This window comes from Heterodontus francisci, chromosome 7 (genome assembly GCF_036365525.1).
Source record: "Heterodontus francisci isolate sHetFra1 chromosome 7, sHetFra1.hap1, whole genome shotgun sequence".
In the NCBI taxonomy this organism is placed as follows: Eukaryota; Metazoa; Chordata; class Chondrichthyes; order Heterodontiformes; family Heterodontidae; genus Heterodontus; species Heterodontus francisci.
In genome coordinates, this window is record NC_090377.1 from 57,183,849 (window position 1) to 57,208,818 (window position 24,970).

General features: G+C 43.1%; 1 protein-coding gene across 2 annotated transcripts in view; it reads left to right on the plus strand.

Moving 5' to 3' along the window:
• ifih1 (interferon induced with helicase C domain 1) overlaps positions 1–24,970 on the plus strand; it is a 149,002-nt gene that overhangs the window by 22,751 nt on the left and 101,281 nt on the right. For both annotated transcript variants that reach the window (XM_068035237.1, XM_068035238.1), the window contains exon 3: positions 8,724–8,954. In XM_068035237.1, coding sequence (XP_067891338.1) covers positions 8,724–8,954 — 231 coding nt within the window. The remainder of the gene's footprint in view (positions 1–8,723; positions 8,955–24,970) is intronic.

Sequence of the window (24,970 nt, forward strand, 5' to 3'; positions counted from 1 at the left end):
CTTTGCTAAAGCAATCTGAAACTATCTCCCTCATAGCCTTGTATCTTCCTCTGTTTCAACATCTTATCCAATTTTCCCTGAAAAGATGCAATCGTCTTGGCCTTAACTGTTCCACATGCTCCAACAACCCTCTGTTTTTTTTTCAATAAAAGAATTTTAACCATTCCACTCGCTTAGTGATAATTTTAAATTGATTACCTGTTTTCACTGACTTCCCAAACAGGAAATTTCCTTTCCAATTTGTTAACTCTATCCATGGAGATTCTGCCTTAATGCAATTTTCTTGAACATTCTTATGCTCTAATGCTGTGATACTGCCCTCCGCTAACATGGATACCTTTTTTCTATCTCTCCTGAAAATGGTATAACCAGGAATATTAAGTCACGCTTTTATTATAGTAACTATATCATATCCCTCCATGGCTATTAATGTTTATAATTTCTTCAGTTCTAATTTCAATGCTTTGTGCACTCACATCACTCATTCCTGACACCACCTTTTGTTGATCAGGACCCTTATTCTTTTTCTGGATTTTCTCATTCATTTTTTGATATTCCTTGCCTTTTTTACCAATATTTTTATCTCTCACTATCTCTTATAGTCTGCTTCCTACGAAAGTTCCATTTTGAAATTTCATCTGAACTAATGGGTAGGACTTTCCCAGTTGAGAGGAAGTCCCGATTCTGGGCTCAAATTCAGGCTGCGCGGCCTCACGGGTGGGTGACGGGATATCCTTGGGGATTTTCCCGCTTGCAGCCAATTAAAATCTCTCAGGCGGGTGAGTGGGCAATAAGGGGTGACGGGTGGCAGGAAGTCCCGACATGTCAAAGGAAGGTACCATTTTTAAAGGGCAGTCAGCAACTTTCATAAAGGCTGCACACATAGAGCTGAATTTTATGGGCCCTCTAGGGATGGGAATGGAGGTGGGGAGGGGGCCCATAAAATTGCGTGTAAAGGCAGGGATTGGCGTGCCCGTCACTTTCCCGACGCCTTGGAATTTAGTCCGGCAGGGGGGGCCTCCCTCCCCCCCAGTGGCCAATTGAGGCCCTTAAGTGGGGGCACTCGGAAGTGTAAATCCACCTAGTTGCACTTGGGCTCTCACTGGGTGATAGTGTCTTGCTAAATACCAGTGTTGTTCATATGTGAAAATTTAAGGTCTTGTAATGCATCCTGTAATGGTGAGTACTTGAAATGGAGGGCCTGAAAAAGTGTACCCACAATGAGGGCAATGTTGAATGTAGCCCTTGAAATGATGTAATACAGGCCCAGTGAGATGGTAAGGGCGTTTAATGAAAGGCCACCAAGCCTACCTAAGGGAGAAGACTGAATTGCTTCTAGGACGTTTAATGGAGAAACATGTACTTTTGTTGCATGTTGCATGTCGCCCTGGCACACATGTCAATGCCCGTTGACACCAGACCTGAGGCGTGAAAGCTGCTTCGCCACAGGCAATGGGTGGCCACCACATCCCATTGGCCTCAACTCCTCCTCCAACATTCCACATAGGTCTGCTGGACAGTTGCAGTCTTCAAAGATACAGGTGCTGCAACAGCTCCATTAAGCATATAAACCCTTTTCAGCTGGGTAGTGCCTTCTGCGAATATTAGTCTGCATTTATGGCGTTATGCATCCTCCTTGTCCATGTCCCATCATACCCTCAAGATTCTGGTGCTCCTTTGGCAGTTGAAGATGTGCTCCATGTGGCTGAACCTGTCTCTGTCTCCCATTCTGTCCCTCACTGGAGGAGTCAAACTGCAGAGCATTCACTGAGAATTGGAGCCCTCAAGGTTCAAAGCCTCTCAACCCCTTAGTGCTGTCTGCATTAGCTGAAGTGGACCTGGAAGACACCCATAGAATATGAGCTCAGACTTGTGCAGTCCCTCTAACTTTTCAATCCTTTGCCTAACTGAACATACGAATTAGGAGCAGGAATAGGCCACTCGGCCCTTCAAGCCTGCTCCGCCATTCAATAAGTTCATGGCTGAACTGATTACTCCACATTTCCACCTACCCCCGATAATCTTCCACCCCCTTGCTTATCAAGAATCTATCTATCACTGCCTTAAAAATATTCAAAGACTCTGCTTCCACTGCCTTTTGAGGAAGAGAATTCCAAAGACTCACAACCCTCTGAGAGAAATAATTTCTCCTCATCTCTGTCTTAAATGGGTGACCCCTTATTTTTAAACAGTGACCCCTAGTTCTAGATTATCCAACAAGGGGAAACATCCTTTCCACATCCACCCTGTCAAGACCCCTCAGGATCTTATACATTTCAATCAAGTCACCTCTTACTCTTCTAAATTCCAGCGGATACAAGCCTAGCCTGTCCAATCTTTCCTTGTAAGACAGCCCACCCATTTCAGGTATTAGTCTTGTAAACCTTCTCTGTAGTGCCTTCAATGCATTTACATCCTTCCTTAAATAAATAAGGAGATCAGTACTGTATACAGTACTCCAGATGTGGTCTCACCAATGCCCTGTATAGCTGAAGCATAACCTCCCTACTTTTGTATTCAGTTCCCCTCGTGATAAACAGTAACATTCTATTAACTTTCCTAATTACGTGCTGTACCTGCATACTAACCTTTTGCAATTCATGCACGAGAACACCCAGATCCCTCTGCATCTCAGAGCTCTGCAGTCTCTCACCATTTAGATAATATGCTTCTTTTTTATTCTTCCTGCCAAAGTAGACAATTTCACATTTTCCCACATTATACTCCATTTGCCAGGTCTTTGCTCACTCATTTAACCTATCTATATCCCTTTGTAGCCCCCTTATGTCCTCTTCACAACTTACTTTCCTACCTATCTTTGTGTCATCAGCAAATTCAGCAAACATACATCTAAGTCATTTATATAAATTGTAAAAAGTTGAGGCCCCTGCACAGATCCCTGTGGCAGACCACTCATTACATCTTGCCAACCAGAAAAAGACCCATTTATGCCTATTCTCTGTTTCCTATTAGCTAGCCAATCTTTTATCCATGCCAATATGTTACCCCCTACACCATGAGCTTTTATTTTCTGCAATAACCTTTGAATAACTGAACCTCAGCCTGCCTGTTTCACAACACAGCTGTACTCAATGGCTGCCACCTCCAGGCACCACTCACTTATTGCTGAGCTCTTGTCTTCTTTTAGCAAGCAAGCAGCTGACGTTCCATGGAAAATTTAAAAGTGACTTCAAAATCGTTCTCAATTGACTGCTTAACGGCTTCACTTGCCTGACCGTTCCTGGGAATTTGCCTGGTGGTGGGAAGACATTGGGTTTCTGCTCCAACATGTTCCCCTAACATTTTACCAGCCCTACCCCACCTCCAAGGCCATTGCTACGGGGCCAGTAGAATTCCACCCCAATATGTCCTTATGTGGCTTGGTGTCATATTTTGTTTTATAATGCTCCTGTGAAGCATTTTGGGACACTTTGTTACGTTAGTTGGTTGGAATCCTTCCATCTGCAAAAGATGATGGACACACAGCAAAGAATCCATTTAGGTGGGGTGTCCTTTCTTGGTGCACCTTTTCTAATGGCTGTGAAGGCTAACCCTTGAGAGGCAGGTTCTGCCACAAGTGTCACACGTGAAGCTGCCACATGACTGTGAGTTCTTGTTTTTGACGTTGATGCCTGTTGCCAAGCTGCTGTAGCACCTGGTCATCGTGGTAGTGCACACCAGTCCACAGGATGTGTCGCCATTTCTCTCTTTCACCAGCTAGTGACTCCCAGGTGCAATAGTCGACATTTAGGGCCTTTATGTTAAGCTTGCATGCATCCTTGAAGCAGAGCTTTGGGCACCCCACTGGTTGTCTGGCTCCGGCAACCCCACCATACAGAAGATCCTTGGGTATGCAACTGCCTTCCATCCTGCAGACGTGTCCGATCCACCGAAAACGCCTCAGCTTGATTAGTGCCACTTGGGAGCGCTGCCTTTGAGACGACTGTCACATTTGTGATTTTGTCCTGCCAGGATATATTCATAATGCACCGCAGACAACAAAGATGGAAATTATTGAGCTTCTGTTCCTGGTAGCTGTAAGTCACCCATACAGCAAGGTGCTGAGAACACAGGCCTTGTAAACCATCAGCATGGTCGTAAGGGTCAGCTTGATGCTATTGCATGCGCGTTTCGCAAGTCAGCCAGAGCTGCTTTCCCTGTGTGTGTATCGAGCTCTGCATCAGGGGACAGATTGTCTGTCTCTGTGGACACAAAGATAGCAGAATTTGCTGACTACTTCCAGTGGGCATTATTTATTGTGATCAGGGGTGGTGATGCAACACCTTGTCCCATGACCACGTTTTTTTGACACTTATAGTCAAGGGAAACACATTACAGGCATTGGAGAAACAGTCTATGAGCCTTTGTAACTGAGTTTCTGTGTAAGTGACTAGCGCAGAATCATCAGCATAGAGGAGTTTTCTGATCAGGACGTGATGTGTTTTTGTATTCGCTTTCAGCCTTGATAGATTGTAGAGCTTGCCATCTGACCTAGTGTGCAAGTTGACTCCTTCCATATCTGCAGGATTGTGGAGAAGATGCCAAACAGAGTGGGGGCTAGAACACAACCCTGTTTCAATCCATTCTGCACTCTGAAACTGTCGGAAGTGGAGCCATCAAACACTACAGTGCATGTTGTCATGGAAGGAGCAGATGAGAATGAGGAGCTCCGGTGAACAGCCAATTATTCCCAAAATCTTTTAGAGCCCTGTTCTGCTGATGGTATCGAATGCCTTAGTGAGATCTACAAAAGTAAGGTAAAGGGGTATACTCTGTTCCCTACACTTCTCTTGTAGCTGGTGTATGGAGAAGATCATATCCACAGTAGATCTGCTGGCACGGAAACCACCGGCAGTTAATATTGCCTAAGTTCTTATCCACCTTGAAACCACTGAGCACTGACTGGTTCTGATTTGCAACTGGTCCCCGCAGTAGGCAGTGCTACTGCTGAAAGTCAGCAGGATCATTTTTAACATATGCACATTTGGGTCCCTATGATATTATTCGGGCCTGACTGTAATTTTTACTAGGCCTAAGCATGAAGCATAAGTGAGTTATGGCGAAACGAATTGGTGCCAAAGAGGCCCAAAGAGGCTGCGTTTGCTGACAACGCAGCCACTAGGTGGCGCAGTACTTACACATTCGCAAATGCAGGCTGTTCAACTGGAACGTCAGTGTCTGTGACGCTCAGGCAGCTGCCAGGATTAAAGATGGCGCTGCTCAGTTTATCACAGAAAATGCTTATTGGCTGGATCATTCTAGCAAACTAACCTTATATTAAGTTGGATGGAATCCCAGTAATATGCTACTATGTAGTTATAGGATACTAACTGTAATCATCAGATCCATTTAATATTCCAATAATCCTAATTAATACAAAAGGAATTTTATGATTGAATTTCCATTGCAAGATAGTGAATTGTCACCCCAATTGAAAATCGGGCAGAGTATAAAATGTGCTGCCAATTCGTTATTGTGTTTCGTTTATATGACTGACCAGGACTGATTTCACCCGAACGCTGCTACTAGCTCCCGCCCCACTGGCCACTCTCCCACCACAGCAACTCGCTTTCTGCCCATTCTCCCCACTGGCCACTTCACCATTCCCCGCCCCCCCAGCTGCTTGCTCCAGACCTCGCTGCACCACCCGCCCCCCCCCCCCCCCACTCCCCTGGCCGATTGTTCCCTGCTCGCGCCATCCCGCTCCCCAGTCGCTCGCTCCCCATCCCCACCTCCCAGCCACTAGCTCTAGGCTGCACTACTTCTCTCCTCTCAGCCACTCACTCCCATGTTTCATCAGTCATCAGGTGCCGTTTGATGAAGCAAGACGGGCCGCAAAGGGTGACAGGGCGACGTAGGAGTGAGTGGCTGAGAGGAGGGAAGCGTTGCATCCTAAAGCTAGCGGCTGGGGGTGGGGTGGGTGCGGGGAAGCAGGGATCAAGCGGCCGGAGAGTGGGGTGGGGCAAAGCGAGGAACAATCAGCCAGGGGAGTTGGGGGGAGTAGCGAGGTCTGGAGCGAGCGACTGAGGGGAGGTAGTGTCGAGGCCTGGAGTGAGTTACCGAGGGGGGAGAGCGGCCAGTGGGGCGGGAGCGAGTGATGGGGATCAAGCTCCAGCCTCAAAGACTCCCATTCAGCCGCTTCCTCCAGCCGAGTGGGGACTGGATATCCGATGATGCGTTATCGTGCATGTGCGATGACATTGGATGATGGACCAGGCGTGGATACGCAATGACGTTGACACTGCGCGCTGACATCGTCCTGCACACATGCCACTTAGTCCTGGCAAGAGGTAGCTGCGCATGTGCACACTTGGCGCACTCTGGTGACGTCAGCGGGCCGCTGCGCTGTCAGGAATCGCTTTGTTCTAATTTACACCACTGTCCACCTGCCCAAAACTGACCAAGAGTTAACGGGGCCCTAGAGTTTCCCCACCCCTGCTGTATTATTTTAACAACTCTTCATTGGTCTGTGTAGCCTCTCTGCAATGACATTGGGACTATTTCAGCTCAGGTGGAGGCTGTCCCCTTGGGACAGCCGTCCCTTGCAGTAGAAATTGCTTCAATTTTCCGCAAGAGTATGAAACTTTCCCTCCTGCACCAGCCATGTGTCGATCGACCTAATCTTCCTCTCATTAACTTGTCCAGTGTATTTCACGTTATAGCGCAGGAAGAACTGATAAAAAAAATCATTAGTTGCAAATGGTGGAGCAAATAGGGAGCACAAGACGTTCAACACCTTGTTTAGTACAATATCAATGTAAAGCAGGCCACTGGAAAAAGACATACTTAATAATGATTATCTGCTGAATATGTCAGTGAACCATTTGATTGTTTCCCCCACGATTGATGGTAATGGATTTACTGCTTGTGTAAATGTCACTGACGTCAAAATGGCTCCACTCTCAGCTGTTGCTGATTGGGTATTCAAGGAGAACCAATTGAAATGTAAAATTTAAAATGTAGTATTAGACAATGTGTCGATCTTTATTTTTCTGTAATATTTGAGTAACGGATAAACTGTTCCTGATCTCATATGTTCAATAGCCCTTTTTAAATATTATGCGGAATTAATAAAGCACTTCCATTCATTTACATTGAGTTATTTTGCAAATGAGAATTTTGGAACTGTATATTCATCCACTTGGTGCATCCAGTAAGACATGTAAGTGAACTTAACAAGGTTTATTTTATTTATTTATTTTATTTAGAGATACAGCACTGAAACAGGCCCTTCGGCCCACCGAGTCTGTGCCGACCAACAACCACCCATTTATACTAATCCTACATTAACCCCATATTCTCTACCACATCCCCATCATTTAGAATAGTAGTGAATGACGATTATAGTTAAATAGTTATTGTAAAATATTATTCTTCTGTAGTACAGTGCAAAAATAGTTTTTAGTATTTATGGACTACTGATTTTATTGCAAAAATCTAAATACTCTGGAGCATTTATTTTAGAGAGCCTGGTTTTTTCTGCACAGTATGTATATTTCCAACCTGAAGTTATGAGGCAGAAATGGTACTGCCAGTGCTGAACTTAATGGGTGCTGTCATTTTCCTGTGTGTCTCTGACCGTTCTCAATGGAAAAAGTGCACTGTTAAATGAGAAAATAATGGAACAACATCCTCCTTATTTGAAGCTCAAAAAACTCTCGCTTTCCAAATGCCAGAGGTCCCATCCTTTTAAAAAAAAAACAATAAATCGTGTAACCTACAGTTTAATGGTGCATGTTTTGTCTGTCAGAAAATCATGTTTCAGGGGTGAAAGTAAGATGTAATTGAATGTTGGTATATTTCAATTGTAAAAGCATAAAGCTATATTAAATTACACTGCAAGTTCTTTTCAACACACCCATTCATAGATGAGTTTATCTTTTATCTTAGAAGTTGTAAGGTCATGACACTTTAAGGTACTGGACTCGCTAATATTTAGTTATGATATTTTCTGAAGTGTGTAGCAGTAAATGTTTCTATTCTGAAACTGCTGCTATCTTTGAGTTAACCTTTTTATACATGTTATTGTGCATGTATTCCACTACATTGAAAATTAATTGGAATGGCTACTTGCTGATTCTGATCAGTCTTCAATTCTCAAGAATGAAGAAGTTTGTTGTCGTACTTATATACTGTTTCATTGAGTGCCACAGGGCTTTTTGCCCTCCCGACTACAACCATTTCCAATCTTGGCCTGGTGATCAGTTTGTGCAAGAAGAGGGGAAAAACTGAGATGAGTAACCCTGTTCTATGTACCTCTTACAAACTGGAACAGATCAGCTGTCCATTGGCGAGATATATATTTAGCTGGCAAAATTTCATAAACAGCAGTGAGATTTTTATCAGAGGGTAATGTTGGAGAACTCACTGCCCTTCCTTGAAAGCCATGGGAACTTTAATATCCACATGAACAAGCAGACAGGACCTCGATATAACTTTTCATTCAGAGGATGGCACCTTCAATGGTGCAGTACTCCACCAGTGCTGCATGAAGTGCTCGCCTAATTTCAGTGCTCAAGTCCTGCTTTGAACTTGAACTCACAACCTTCTGATCACAGGAGACAGTGTTAACAATTGAGCGAAGTTAACACCTGGATGATGTGGTGCATATTGCAGAATGACTTTAAAAGGGAAGAAAATAATAAAAATGGGAGTTAAAAAAACTGAACACACCAGGTAACTTCAGTATACATTATTAAACTAGTACATTTTTTTTAATGCAGATCCAGCAGAAGAAAATCAAGATTTAGCAAGTGATCAATTGGCAGTTGAGGTGCAGAACAAAGTCGGTGATGCTAAACCGGATGAATTAGCTGGTGAAAAAGATGAGCACACATTCCAGGACTTGTATAGAAGCCCCACTACTGCAGGGGAAAATGATCTAAAAAGCATGCAGATTGATGAAAGCAACATCCAGTTGGGCATATCTGCATTGGATTTGTCTGGGAATACAGGTAAAAGATTGTATCAGCAAATATCATTTGTACTTAGTGGCTTGATTACATACTGGGGGATGAATTTTATGGGGCCCTCAGGAACGGGATAGAAGGAGAGGGAGCTGAAAAATTGGGACGGGACGATTTCATCCGGAACCCCAACGCCATGATATCAGTGCCGCATTTTACCAGTGGAGGGAAAGCGCCAAGGTGGCATTGCTGCTATGACATGGTGGGAAGGTAATTGAACTCGTTGAGCAGCTACTCAACAGTGATTTTCATGTAATTGTCTGTGATTTTATGTAGAGTTTAGGATTTCACGAGCGGCGAACAGGGATCACAGGCCTTCAGATCCCCAACCAGTTAAAGCTGATGGCACTGAGGTGCGGCCTCAGTGTCGCCTATGGAAGTCAGCCATATTGAGGTGGTTGCTTGGTTCCTGGTTGACCTGAGGGGATCAGAGGCCATTGTTGGCCTGTGGCCACAGGCCTCTAAGAGTGGGAGCTTAGTCTGCTGGTGGGCTCACATCACCAGTGGGAGCCTTGTTGGATGGTGGGCTCATAGCAAGGGACACAGAGGAGCATTAGCATTGGTGAAAAGGGGTGCAACCAGGGCAGGGTCCCAGGGGAGGTAGACTCCAAGGGCAGTGTGAATTGCACAATGGTCAGCCTCTGGTGTTTGTGGATTGCACAGTGGTCAGCCTTCATGTTGGAGGGGTCCACTCTGGAGGAAGTGCCTTTTCTGGAGTGCTGCTGTGCTGTTTGGAGAATTCAAGGCTGGACTGAATGCAGGGCTTGAAGGCCTATAAAAATGGCACCAGCACCTGCCTCCACATCAGGTGATGGTGGGATTGGCACCTTGTTGTTCGCCCTTGCGCCATCATTGGACGGATCCTGTGCCTCCAATATGTTAATTGGCTGGCTACCGCGTGATCACAGTAGACCGGCCATATTTCGCCCGTGCGTCGACAGTACCTGCTTCCGGGGTCGCTGCTGAGACTGCACCGCGCCCACTAAATTCAGACCAGGATATTGGTGAGGGAAGAAATACAGAAGATGCTTTTTTTCTATTTGAAATGTTCCTGATTCCACCCCACCCCAGCTGTAGTGGAGTGGCTCAATTATGAATCCTTGGTCTTCCCATGGCTTCTTCTTGGCATCTGTCTACAGCAATGCTAAACTGAGTAAAGTTGAGAGTGGATTGGATCTAAAGTCCCACTATTCTATTTTGGTGATACATCTTGCTGTGCCACTTTATGCTGAATATATTTTACATACGAACATACGAATTAGGAGCAGGAGTAGGCCACTCGGCCCTTCGAGCCTGCTCCGCCATTCAATAAATTCATGGCTGACTGATTACTCCACATTTCCACCTATCCCCAATAACCTTCCACGCTCTTGTACCCATTTTCATGATGGAATTGGCCTAACTCTCAACGAACTTGGTCGTGAGCAAATTTGTCAAATCCAATTGTGAAATTTTCATCAATGAAAACAAAAACTGCTGGAAGTACTCAGCGAGTCAGGCAGAGAAACAGAGAGTTGAATTTTAACCCCAAAGAGTGGGTGAGTGGGGTTGGGTGAGATGTTAAATCTCAAACCTGACCCCAAACCACCTCCAACCTGCCCACTTTCAGGTGTAAATATTGTAATGAGAGTGCAACCTCTGATTTAACCTGCTTTGCAGGTTTAACCCTGGCCAGCTGGGTTTCCCAGACTTCAGGAAACCTGGCAGCTGAAGGGAGGCGGGGACTGATTTGGGGAGAACTTTGAGTGTCTTTACAGCACTGCTTGTGAGCCAGGAGGAGCTCCCTCTTCCATCAAAACCCCCCCTCCCATACAAAGACCCCCAGGGTCAGGTATCGGACCCCACCCTTCACTCCCAGGAGCAGCTTTAGGCTCCCAATTGTTCCTGTAGCCTGCTCCTGTGATCTCCCTTCCCAACTGGAAGTTAAGCTTGTCAACAAGATGACGTTCGAGTGGGGAACCTATCAAGGAGAAAGGTCACACACGTTGAGTTAAATGCTAGGTTATTTTAAAACATGGTTAAAGGCTTGAAGCAGGGATGTCCAACATTTTCATGTGAGGAGCCACATTACAATTTTTGTCTTAACATACAGGGCTGGTGAGACAATTTTGGAAAGATAAAGGCATTAAAAATCTATCTTACTATTAATCAAAATAACAACAAAGGTATATTTTTGCAAAGAAGCTTTAAATGAGAAGACTAATTTATTGGCTTACTTACTGGTCACTATGTTGGACACTGATTTAGTGAGAGACCTGGCATATTTTTGTTTGCACAAGTAGTCAATGTTTGCCTGCATACTTGTAACGATGTGCAGTATTCCGGATAGATGTCCATATGTCAGGAGTGATCTTGATCGCGCACTGTCCCACCTTTCTCTCTCTGTGTCTGTCTGTCCCTCTCTCTCTTCTCCCTCTCTCTACCTCCCTCCCTGTGTTCCACCCTATATGTGCCCCCCCCGTGTCATTCCCTCCTCTCTGTGTTATTTCCCCCTCTCTGTCTCCCCCCTTTCTCTCTCTCTCTGCTCCCTCTCACTCTCTGCCCCCCTCTCTCTCTCTGACCCCTCTCTCTCTGCCCACTCTCTCTCTCTGTCCCCCCTCTCTCTGCCCCCTCCCTGCTCTGTCTCTCTCTCCCTCCTCTCCCTCTGACAGTCGCAGATAGTGGAAACTCTCCCCAGAGCAGCTTTGTGATTGGTCAACTTTTTCAAAAAAATCGCAGCTGTCTGTTTCACAGCTGACAGGTGCTTAGAGCAGAGACAGCACTTCAAAACCTTGGACAAGTTTGTGGTTTTCAGAGGGCTTTTAAAAAAATATCGGAATCTGCCGGAAAACCAGGAACTTGTCCAAGATTCAGAAGCGGTGGGCTGGATTTTAAGAGCCTGTCGCCGATCTCTGCGGCGACCTCAAAAAATGGCGGACAGCCCTTGTGGGATGCATGCCAAAGAGCCACCACGATCTTAAGTGCAGCAGGTCATTTAAATACTGGGGCGGCCTGCCACCCCCAATCTTGTAGAGGGGGGAGGGGCGGCTGTCCGTCCCCAACAATGACGTCAGCTGCCTGTGTGCAGGCGCTGGTGCCATTTTTAAATACTGTTATTGCAAAAACCCTCTCTCATCCTTTATCTCCACTGCTGTCAGTCTCCTCCTTTAATTCTGTTTCTGTTGCTCATTTTCGTCACTTTTATTTCTCTTACACTTTCCTCCTTCAAATCTCTTTCTCCCTTGCTGCAGCCTTCTGCTTTTCTCTCTTTTACTTTCCTTTCTGTCTTTTTTTTGTTCTCATCTCATTTCTATCTCTTTTCCCACCTTTTCTCTTTCTTGCCCTAGCTTTTACTCCCCCCCCTTGCTTTTTCTGTGTAGGTCCCCATCACTTTTTTTCTCTTTAGCTTTCATTATTTGTTTTGTTGTCTCACACTCCTTTTTGCCTCTTCAACTGTTTTCTTTGGACTCTGCCCCATTTCAGTTAAAAGATAACACACCAGGGACTCAGCAAGTTTATGCAGTCACTAGTTTGTTGAGTCAGTAAAGGAGCCATGCAGATTAGGAAGATTCCAGGTTTGAATCCCAGCCTTGAGGACCTTCAGTAAGAAAGGAGAAAACCAGGCCAGGTTCTGTGTGATTCCTGCCGAAAAGTGCAAATGTGTGGATATCAGAGAAGACAGATTCAGGATGGGCTCTGATGCCAGTCTTCACTATTGAAAATCATAGATGAATAATGATCACTTGAACGAGGCACGAGAAAGCAGGTGGTGCCCTTGGAGCCACACCATATCAAAGGAGAAAAGAAAAGGAGGATCATAACTAGAAGGGGGAACTTAGCAATGACTGTGTAGTGGTTTCCCACCCCTTCCCAACTTTGTATTGATCCACAGGGGCAGTATTACAACAACAGCTTGCCTTTATATCGCATTCATCATGTAAAAGAATTATTGTGCTTACTCTTTGTGTTTCTGCACCAACAAATATGATAACGTTAACTGCCAGCAAATAATTCCCCATTACACCATCCAAACTTTTATAGAAGTCTCATATTTGTAAATCCTACTGCAATTAACATAATTTGGAATTGTAATCAGTTCATTTTCACTACATAAATCAGTAGTCTGTCATTATTTATGACAAGCTACTCGCATAAGCAAATAATCAAAAGGTAGTTATAGTCTATAAGCACTGATTTTATTTTCAGTAAGAAATTAATGACTTTAATAATTTCTTCAGATGATATTTGAAAATACATTGTTCTCTCACAGGTTATTTCATACTTCAGTACATGCTTGCTACATGTGGATAATCCTTATACTTTGACAGTAATATGCTACTAATTGGTGGTTGCAAGTGTCAGATTTCAGATTATTGAAATTTAAACTGATTTACCAAGTACCTCCTAAATTTATTTACAGAATAAAACTAAAATCTTTCCCCTAATAAATTTCTACCATATTGCTTTTGACTGTGAATGCTAGCTATAAAATAGAAAGTGTTAACAATCTGAGTGATGCAATTTTTATATGAATGCACAGGAAAACATTATTATCTGTGGAAACTTACAGAGGGATAATTAAAAAAACTGTTTCACAATAGGGCCCTTCCAGCTACTGACACCCATCTTGCTAAAAAGTGATATTGCCCTTAATTTGGCTAAAGCCTTTTAAACGCTGCACCAGTACTGTATTTCTTTCCCTCCCAGTAGCAGTCAGCTAAGAAAAGGCAGTTTTCTGCCTCCCAAAACACCCTGCATAGCTACTTAGGTTTCTGAGAGGAAAGTGCAATGGGTTAGTAGCAGTTTCACATTGACGGGCATTAGGACCACTTCCAAAAGGACAGAAATCTAAACCTTTACCTCAGTGTCAGGAAAGAAGAAGCGAGCTCAGGGTAGTTGGTATTTTTTAGTTCTTGTGAGTAAGGACATACACATGCATACACACACACAAGTTGATCACTTCTGATCTTATGCTAAAGGAAAAGGTGGTATGGCACTGCTTCCTCTGCCTATTAGTTAATGAGTAATTTACTCTTCTTTGGATACATTTACTATCATTTGTGCCAGCCAATTAGTAAATTGTACTTTAAGTAAACAACTGATAAATATAAAGTTTATTCCAAAACAGCTCCATTGGCAGAAGGGATTCTCAGCTCAGTTCCCTATTCCAGATTGAAAATGTCAAAGATCACAGTGTCACAGCTGATCCATGCAGCATTTGATGCCTTGAAAATGTGTTATACACTACTGCACAAAATATGCACTGTGGAAGATAGCCAAGAGGTTAGCAGCTTTTACTAATGATGTTAGGGCTTCACTAGTAAAATATTAATCTTAATTAAAAGTCAGGGTAGTATTAAGTGTTGTACAATATTTTTAATTTTCATTGCAATGCCAATGTTGGTGAAATGCAATATCCATATTTCAACTGGTATAATTAATTGGAGTGAAAATTGATACAATTGGGACAGTTGCTCAGTTGTTGGTTCCAAAATCCACGTCAACCAAAAAATTGGAGCTATTGAGATATTTTTTTTTAAAGTACACGTACATTAATTAGATAAAAGATGTGGCTACACCTCAGCTTATTCCAGATGTGAAATATATTGTGGTATTTCATTGCTGGGTGTATTAGCTCACAAATGGCCATTTGACTGAGGAAGATTACTGCTGTTATGTATTAGCAAAGTTCAGCTCAAGGGAAATCAGATGGGGTGTATTCTGGTTGATTTGCTATCCCTTGTTTTGCACCCCTGTCAAAGTTGAATTTCACTACTGAAAAGTGGACTCTTCATGACCAGAAGCAGAATTTGGCTTACCTGGAAGGATTGAATGACCTTTTCTCATTCTGTCTGGAAGCTATGGAAGAGCTGATAATGGTGGATGCCCAGCTTTGAACTGAAATGCTGCTGTTCAAAAACACATCACTGTATCCTTTCCAGTAGAATGATGTCCACATATGTAACCTGCAGCAGAAGGCAAATTTGCAGTGAAATGTGGAGAGCAGGACTAAATTAAATGAAACTAAACTAATATGATGATGGAGTTTATTACAGATAGGAACATAAGAAATAGAGGAAAGAGTAAGCCACTCGCCCCTTGAGCTTGCTCCGCCATTCAACTAGATCATAGCTGATCTTTTACCTCAACACCATTTTCCGCACTATCCTCATATCCCTTGATATCTTATCTAGAAATCTATTGATCTCTTTCTTGAATATACTCAATAACTGAGCTTCCACAGCTCTCTGGGGTAGAGAAGTCCAAAGATTCACCCCCCCCCCTCTGAGTGAAGAAATTCCTTCTCATCTAAGTCCTAAATGGCCTCCCCTTATTCTGAGAATGTGTCCCTTGGTTCTAGACCACTACACCAACCCGCCCCCCCCCCCCCCACCCCCACCACCAGCCAGGGGAAATATCTTTCCTGCATCTACCCTGTTTAGTCCTGTAAGAATTTTGTATGGTTCAATGAGATCACCTCTCATTCTTCTAAACTCTAGAGAATATTGGGCTAGTCTCCTCAATCTGTCCTCATAGGACAATCCCGCCATCCAGGGATCAGTCTGGTGAACCTTTGTTGCACTCCCTCTATGGCAAGTATATCCTTAGATAAGGAGACCAAAACTGTACACAATACTCCAGGTGCGGTCACACCAAGGCTCTATACAATTGCAGCAAGACTTCTTTACTCCTGTACTCAAATCCTCTTGCAATAAAGGCCAGCATACTATTTGACTTCCTAGTTGCTGTATTTGTGCATGAAATTGGCCGAATGAGTGGATCAAGCAGGAAGTATGTTCTCCTGGTGACACATATTATGTATATTTGTAGCCAAACTCTGATGTCAGCAAGAAACTTGAAAACTGAAACTTTCTGCAAAAGGCAGCAATTTTTTAGTTTTGTTTATCACATTCCAAGCAATAAGACTCAATAAGAAACTCGAAACCTTCATTAAGCTTTTAGCTTCCTCTTCTGGTTACATCATTGCCAACCAACGGTTTATATTTTTAAAAATTTGTTCAAGGGATGTGAGCATTGCCCTTGGTGAGGTGGTGGTGAGCCACCTTCTTGAACTACCACAGGTCACTACACTCGCAGTGCTATTAGGAAGGGAGTTCCAGGTTTTTAGCCCAGCGACCGTGAAGGAACAACAGTATATTTCCAAGTCAGGATGGTTTGCTTTATACTGTGCAATACATGTTTTTCAGTTAACTACCTGCTATGGTTATAGGGTTTATATTTGTACTAAAGTTGCCATTTACCTATGAATTAGGGGCTATTGGAAATCATACTTCCAAGCAAGAAGCAGAAAAATCCATTGGGAAAGATGTGCTCTGGTTGTTTTGTCTGGCAGCTTTGTCAGTTAATCACTCCCTTATCTGTTTCTCCTGTCTTTATATTGCTGCTTCTCTCTTTGGCTCTCTGCTCTTCTGTTTCTTGCCTCTTTTTCTGCTGTTCTGTAATCTACTTTTGCCACGCTGTTTCTGTTTTCTTTCCTTCTCTTTCAGCTGGGAGATGGTAGGTAGTCTGACTTGGTGTGAAGGAAATAGGAGCCACCAACAGTTGCAGGCAGCATTCTGGGTGGGCTTTGTGCAGAGTATTTTTTTATTTCCAAAATATACTTTATTCATAAAAATCTGTAAAAATTACATTCCCAAACAGTTTAAAACAGCATCAAGTCAAAAAATACAACCAGTGCAAAGGTGATCAGTTTCCTTCTATACAATCAGGAGTTGCCTCACAACCCTTCCATTTCACATTTGTCGTGCCAGATACATTTTTACATTATACAGGAGACAGAAATTTTCCCGATACAGTTCGAGGGGTTTCCCATGGATCCAGCCCCTCAGTTCAGCTTGGTGGGGGGACCTTACACTGTGGTCTTTCCCCATTGAGCCTTTGCTGCGGCTGCCCCAAGCTTTAGTGCGTCCCTCAGCATGTAGTCCTGGACCTTGGAATGTGCCAGTCTGCAACATTCGGTCGTGGACAACTCTTTGCGCTGGAAGACCTGCAAGTTTCGGGCAGACCAAAGGGCGTCTTTCACCGAATTGATGGGCTTTGTGCAGAGTATGCAGCAGCAATCCTCCTTTCCTATTCTCTCCTCTGTCATTGATGCTTCCCCCACCCTCACTCCCACAGCATCCCCTACACCTTCACCATCACACTACCCATTCCTCTTGCTATAACCCACTCACTCCCATCACTCCTAACTCTTTTTGAACTATCTCATGTATCCTCTCTCCCTCTTGCTCCTCAGTAATTCAACTTACTCTTAACCCTTCACCTTAGGCTCCCAACTCTAACCTGATCCTCCAAAGGTTGGTGACAAGACACTAGAGGCCTCCTCATTTTCAACCAGTTTTGCTCCTCCACTTCCCCCCACCTTCTGTTTCTTATCTTTTCCCCTCAGACCTTTGTTTGCTTTCAAAAATAAATTTGGGTTTCTAAATCAAATCAGAATGTGGTATGACACGTCCTACCCGCTCTTCTTTCTATTTGTCTTTTCCTTTCCCCTTTCTCTCTGTGTTGTTAGAAATTAGAATTTCGGTGTCCCATGTATAAGCAATTAGAATTAAAATTTTATGTCAGCTAAATAGAAGATTAGATAATAAGTTGCCTTCAAAATTCAACTGATGCTTTTTCTGAAAATTGAAGTAACAGTAAATGAAGACAAACTCTACCCCTCTCTGAACTCCCTCTTTTTCACTCTATCACAGGTTCCTCTTTGTTCATCTTTCTTCCACTCGCTTTAAAAAAAAAATTATTCAGTATCAATTTTACTTCAAATTTATCCTCTTGCTTTTCAAAATTATTTGAAGAGCTGCTGAGTAGAAATTGCTAGAAGCCGAAGAAACATGTTCCATCAGTATTGTAATGGAATGATACTGATGCTTTTGGGAAATTAGGCATACAACACACAACCAAATGACAGTATCCAAATTCAGCTCAGAGTCAAAGTTGTGGACAAAATTATCAAGTCCAAGACCAGGTTTTTGGGAGAGACTGATAACTGCAAGTAAAACATTTAAAGCAGGCATTGAAAGACAAAGAAGACAATTCAGTTGATCATATTATTGTGAAATCGGTAACTTTTGCTTTTTTTTTGCTTGAACTCCTACTTTGGACACTAGAAATTTCAGTTACTGAGTGGGAAAATGTTAAATGAGAAGACGTTTCAGAAAATATTTTGAGCAATTTGTGGGAAGCCAGTGGCCAGATTGCATAAGGAATGGATGAAAGTGTCACTGTAAAATAAATAGCAGCTATTGTGTTTAGCAGTATGACACAATTTGACCTGTTGATTGTCTCCTTTCAGGCATGCTAGTCTAGCTACACCTTCCTGTTGGAATCTGTCCAGTCAGATTTTCACACCTGAAATGGCCCTAACCTAAGTTCCGAGGTGGAACACTGGTGGGGAGGGGGGAGCAGGTAAGTTTTTCAGTGTGGGGATGGGAGCAAGGTAAAACTAATATAATTGGTTTAGGGAATGGTGGGAAGAGGTAAAGATTAAAGTTTATGAACTCTCTGGGGGGGAAGGTCAGGTGGGCAGGGAAAGGTTTGGAGGGGGAGAGGGCAAGTAGTTAATTATATGGTTATTGGGGGGTGGGTGGGTGGGAGAGGGTCATATTAAATGTTTTTCAAATTTTTCATAACATCTTCCTTTAAAAATTTAAATTGAATGGAAGGGCTCGAAGCTCTTTTAAAAATGGTGTCAGCGCCTGCACAAAGGCTGCCGACGCCATTGCCGGGGATGGACCGCCCACCCCCTCCACGTCATCGAGGTGGGGGGTGCGGGGGGGGGCGCAATCTCCACCAGCCATTTAAATGAGCTGCCACGTTTAATATCGCGTTGGCTCCGTGATGTGCGGTCTGCACGGGCGGACTGCCATTGTTCAATTCTGCCACCGATTTTGGCGGTGGGCATGTAAAATGCAGCCCAGTGGGTTTACATATGGTGGAGAATGGGAATGTGGGTGGGATATTCCTACTGAAAGGTCATGATCTTGCTCTTGCTGCCATTGGTTAGCTAGGTCAGTAACATGTTATTGTTCTTGCTGCTGATTGGTCTGCTATTGTGTCTTGCAGTAAGTCAATACATACTATTGTTCTTGTTGGGGTATGTTGGCTGCAGCGCAGGTTGTGATGTGTTTCTTGAGTAGGGGTAGCCAGGTATCACTGATGAGCAGGCCACTGTCTTGGAGGATGGTGTAGTGTTGGTAGATCTCCATAGCCTCCCTGACGCATCTTGTATGCCTGTGTGTAATGGATGAGATGAGTTTGGAATTAGACCATTTGACACAATGGTTATTGAGTTGAGCCTGTTTGGCGATAGCTGACTTGACCCATTCAATGTGTTTGAAGAAGGCTTGGTGTTCCTTGAGTCTAGTGTGTAGGATGCGGCCTGTTCTACGTTAAAAGCCCTATATAAATGAGTTATTGTAGTAGTGGTAGTTTAAAACCCTCTTCCCAGTTACGCTCAGGAGCCAGTTTTTGAACTGCTGGAAGGAATTCTCTAAAGGGCTTCTCTGCACCTTGGGGAAGGCCCTATTACTTAAACTAAAAAGGCTTTAAGTAACAGAGTCTTCCCAAAATCTTTAGCTTGGAGCAAAATTTAATGTCCTTGCTCCTTCATCCTACCCTGACCACCTATTTTTCACGGTGTCTCCTACCCCAAAAGCTAAGCCTTTCCTGCTCCTTCATTCTGTTTCCTTCCTTAGCACTTGTTCCATTTGGCCCCTTACCTTTTTATTCTCTCTTCAGGTATATCTTGCCCCAGGCCACATTACTCCCCAGCAAGCACTGTGCATACACTACTGGAAAATATGACCCATGGACTACATTCCTAACCTCACTATTCAACTAAGACCTGCATTCTAAAATGCACCAATGATCTGCTGACCTAAAGTGCTGCCCATATCCCTCCAGTGTCTTTTTACATTTTCCCCCTCTCTCCTACCATGCCCCACCCTGAATACTCATTAATTCCTATCCCTTACCTTTCCATGTCCTTTCTACCACCCAGCTGCCTTTCCCTACCAGCCTCTTTTTTCCCATTCCTTCCTACCACCTCCCACATTGCCTACTGCACCCAATGTCTTGCAGCCTTCACCACAAAATGCTTCTGATCCTGATTTCTACTAAACCTCTGTGGTCTTTCACCTGAAAGACGTATGAGCCAAAGAAGCTTAAGGAGACACAGTAAAAGGCACAGAATGAAAAGCAGTGAAGGTGAAGATCTATCCGCGGTCTTTCTCTTACCTGTCTCGATTGCTTTCATTTGCCTCTGTCCCTCTCTTTTGCTTCTTTTCCTCTCTTCTGCTCAATCTTTCTTTCCATTACATATCATTCCTACTACTCTCCATCTTTTTGAATAAGAAATGGTGTTAGGCATGCCAGGTATGTAGGTCGCATGGCAGGAAAAATGCAGCCTGCATCCCTCGGCAGCTCCCTTATTGACCCCCTCCCCTGTAACCTTGCTACTTACACACCCCATTATATTTACTGTCTCTTCCTCTTTGAACCAGCCACTCAATGGGGCTAATTAAGATTTTGGGGGAATAGTGTAAAATGTGCAATATTTGATTCAGCTGTCCATTATACATCTCTCAAAATTTCATTTTGGAGATGAAAATTAGGAGCTATGTATAATGGGTGATTGAATCAATATCATTCCTTTTACAGTATCACCCAATGTCAAAATTACCCCCAACCTCTGTATCCACCCATTTACCACAGTCCCTTCCACTTTCCCTTCTTTCTGTTCCCCCTCAGTTACTGTCCTTACCCTGGGTATTGCAGTCAGAGACCACATCCTTTCCAACTGTCCCCATCAATTCACCTCTCATTACCCACCCCTTGTCAACTTCCCTCCCATTCACGTCATCATGCCCATTATTACCTCAGCCCCCAATCCTCCCTATCCTGCCATGATCTCCCCTTTCTGCTTAACCATCTGTGCACTGCCATTCCACCCTGTATTCCCTTGCCACCTAATCTTCCCACTGTCAGCTACAGCCTGAGCACAAACCTGGTGGGTGCAAGTGGGTGAGTGCACTGCTGATGATAGGCCTGAGTGGAACCAGGCAAGTGAATGACCAGAGGTGCGACTGGATCAGCATCGACAAAGGGGAAGTGTGTGGCTTGAGGTCTGAGCTGGGGAGACTTTCAAAGGAAAGCAGGCCAGGGGAAGAGGAAGCAAGTGGGAATAGATGAAACCTGAGGCATAATTTATAATTAAATTATATTTTAAAGGATCTTACTTAGTGGCCTAAAATATCATTTACAGGAATTACAATTTAATAGTTAACTGAGAGAAGAGGTTCACTGAAGTTAAAAGTATTAAAAAGGTTACCTGCAGTGGCACCTAAAGAAACTGACTTGGGAGATTAAGCTTATGGACCAGCACCAGTGGTGGGGGGGGGAAACTGAAAGTTAAGTACATAAAATTAATATTCATAATGTGCAATTCAAATAAATACTCAGCATTACACCAATGTGTGACATCCAGACCTGACAAAAGGAAGTGGGCGCTAAATGCAAAACCTTTAATATGTTATCAGATCCCTAACATTTGTTGTACAGGCTTGTCTAGGGAGAACTGTACCAGCATAAGTTGTGTCTTCACAACAAGAGAGGCAAGGGAAGAAAATCTGAAGGAAAATTGGAAGAGGGAAAGTATTTAAAATGAGAGAATGGTACAACACAGAAGGAGGCCTACACCGGCTTTTTTGAAGAGCAACCAGTTAGTCCCACTCCCTGGCTTTTTTTCCCATATCACTGCAATTTTTTCTCCTTCAAATATTGATCCAATTCATATGCACAATTTGTAAATAAAATGCCTGGGAAGATAAGGAACCAAAACAAGGACTTTAGAACAAATTACTATAATACATTCAATAGACAAATAGTACTAAACGTGATGAACCTCTTTCAGTATCCTATAAAATATGTCAGGAACTAAGGATGTGATAGATGTCCCATCCAAAACTTTGCGAAACCTTTTTTGAATATTCAAAATTTTATGGACCCAGGTTATGTTAAAATATATTATGGTACTTAATATGTATTTATAATTACTTCAATGACATGACATTTCCTCACATGGAGAAGAAATCTGAATGAAACTTGTTACTTTTGAATTGATGCTTGCTGTTGCTATGTTCTGCCAAGAGGTGGCATTTTTGTTACATGTTTTGAATGTCACTACATTTGTAAAGCAGCAGAGGGCAGTTACTGACTGCAAACACTTGCAGCTTGTGATTTTCTCTCATCACATGGGGTGAAAAAAAAGAGTAATCATTAAACAGCGTATGAAAATGTGGAAAGGAACCAACTACATGGTACTATCCAGAAGTTTGCTCATGTGCAACAAAAGGTACCTTTGGCAGTGACATAAATATCTTTATAGAATCATAGATAACAGCACTGAAGGAGACCATTCGGTCCATTATGCCTGTGCTGGCCCTTTAAAGGAGCTATACAATTCGCCCCACTTCCCTGAGTTTTGCCCATTGCCCTGCAAATTCTCCTTTTCAAGTATGTATCCAGTTCCTTTTTTAAAGTTACTATTGAATCTATTTTCACCACCATTTAGGCAGTGCATTCCAGGTCATATGAGCTTGCTGAGTAAAAAAATGTTTCCTCATCTCGCCTCTGGTTCAGTTGTCAATTACCTTAAATCCATGACCCCTTCTGCCACTGGAAATGGTTTCTCCTTATTCACTCTATCAAAACCCTTCATGATTTTGAACAACTCTATTAATTCACCCCTTAGCCTTCTCTGCTCGAAGGAGAACAACCCCAGTTTCTCTAGTCTCTGCAAGTAACTGAAGTCCTGCATTTCTGGTACTATTCTAGCAAATCTTCTCTGTACCCTCTCCAAGGCCTTGACATCCTTCCTAAAGTGTGATTCCCAGAATTGGACACATAATTCCAACTGAGGCCTAATCAGTAATTTATAAAGGTTTAACACAACTTCCTTGCTTTTTTTTACTCTCTGTCTTTATTTATAAAGCCAAGGATCCCATATGCTTTTTTGATTGCCTTCACAACTTCTCCTGCTACCTTAGAAGATTTGTATACATACAACCCCAAGCCTCTCTGTTCCTGTATCCCCTTTAAAATTACACCATTTAGATTATATTGCCTCTCCTCATTCTTGCTACCAAAATGAATCACTTCATACTTCACTGCGTTAAATTTCATTGGCCATGCGTCCGCCCAATTTCACCTCTCTGCATATACTCCAGAAGTACGTTACTATCCTCTTCACTGTTTACTGCATTTCTGAGTTTCATATCATCTATAAATTTTGAAATTATGCCCTGTATACCCAGGTCGAGGTCATTAATATATCATCAAAAAGAGCAGAGGTCCGAGCACCGACCCCCTGGGGGACACCACTGTATACTTCCCTCCAGGCTGAAAAACAGTCGTTCGCCACTACTCTCAGCTTTATGTCTCTTAACCAATTTTGTATCCATGCTGCCACTGCCTCTTTAATATCATTGGCTTCAATTTTGCTACGAAGCCTGTTATGTGGCACTTTATGAAACACCTTTTGAAAGCCCATATACACGACATCAACTGCATGACCTTGATCAATCCTCTTTGTTGCTTCAAAAACATTGTAAAGCCACTTTATTGTTTGTTCAGACATTGAGTTTATCTCAGAAACTAATCAGTAGTAGCATTTTTAACTCCAATTGAAACTAGATATCACTAATGACAGTTATGTGTGATTGTTGTCTCAGCAAAGTCTGAAGTGTTTATGTAAAGAACAGTTTGCAGGTGCACAGTATTTGTTTTCTTTAAAACTTTCTCTTTGTGGGCTTCCGAAAGCAGAAAAAAGAAGAGATAATCTCAGTCACCACTTTCAAAAGAGATGTTAAGAACTCCCATGAGCCCATGAAGTAGAAGCAAAGCACAGCCAGCTTCCTGGGTTCAGCAACTAGGGCACTTGAAGCACACAGCCCAGCTTTGATAGCTCTTTATAAGGTGCATTTATTAGACCAAGGTACATTTCAAGATAGTAGGATGCAAGATTTAGTGTTATAGAGTCATTTATGGCACAGTAGGAGGCCATTTGGCCCATTGAGTCCATGCCAGCTCTCCTCGGAGCTATGTTGTCAGTGTTACTCCCCAGCTTGATCCCTGTGGCCCTGCAAGTCTATTTCTCTCAGGTGGCCATCCAACTTTCTCTTGAAGTCATTGATTGTCTTCGCTTCCACCACGCTTGTGGGCAGCGGGTTCCAAGTCATTACCACCCGCTGCGTAAAAAAGTGCTTCCTCATGTTGTCTTGCATCGTTTACCCAAAACTTTCAATCTGTGTCCCCTAGACCTCGTACCATTTGTTAATGGGAACAGCTTTTCCTTGTCTAACTTATCTAAGCCTGTCATAATCTTGTACACTTCTATTAAATCTCCCCTCAATCTCCTTTGTTCCAAGGAGAACAAACCCAGCTTTTGCAACTTAACCTTGCAACTAAAATGCTCATCTCTGGAACCATTCTGGTAAATCTCCTCTGCACCATCTCAAGGACCCTCACATCCTTCCTGAAGTGTGGTGAGCAGAATTGGACTCAGTACTCCAGTTGGGGCCTTACCAGAGGTCTATAGTACAATTAATAAAAGTTTTCCTCAGACTTACAATATTTGATATTAAAAGAGCTGTGTGCTACATTCTTAGTGCTGTGGCGCCTCTATTGACACAAACCTCCCAGTAACAAAATCTTATTTATAGCCCTGCACATTCATGGTACCGGATGATTGTGTGACTGCATTTCTGACCTTTTCTCAGATGTCTTGCCCAAAGTGACTCTTCTCAAGCACAGTCATCAAATAGAGTAGGAAGAAATCTTGATCATTAAGGGCTATGAATATTCAGGTTTGTAAATAAAATTGGGTCACCAGAGGGTCCTATTATAGCAAAGTGCCATTGCACTAATAATTAATAACTTCCCATGCAGTTCTTGATATATGTCATACCGTGGGTATGAGAGGAAAATGAATGTAAACTTCTGTG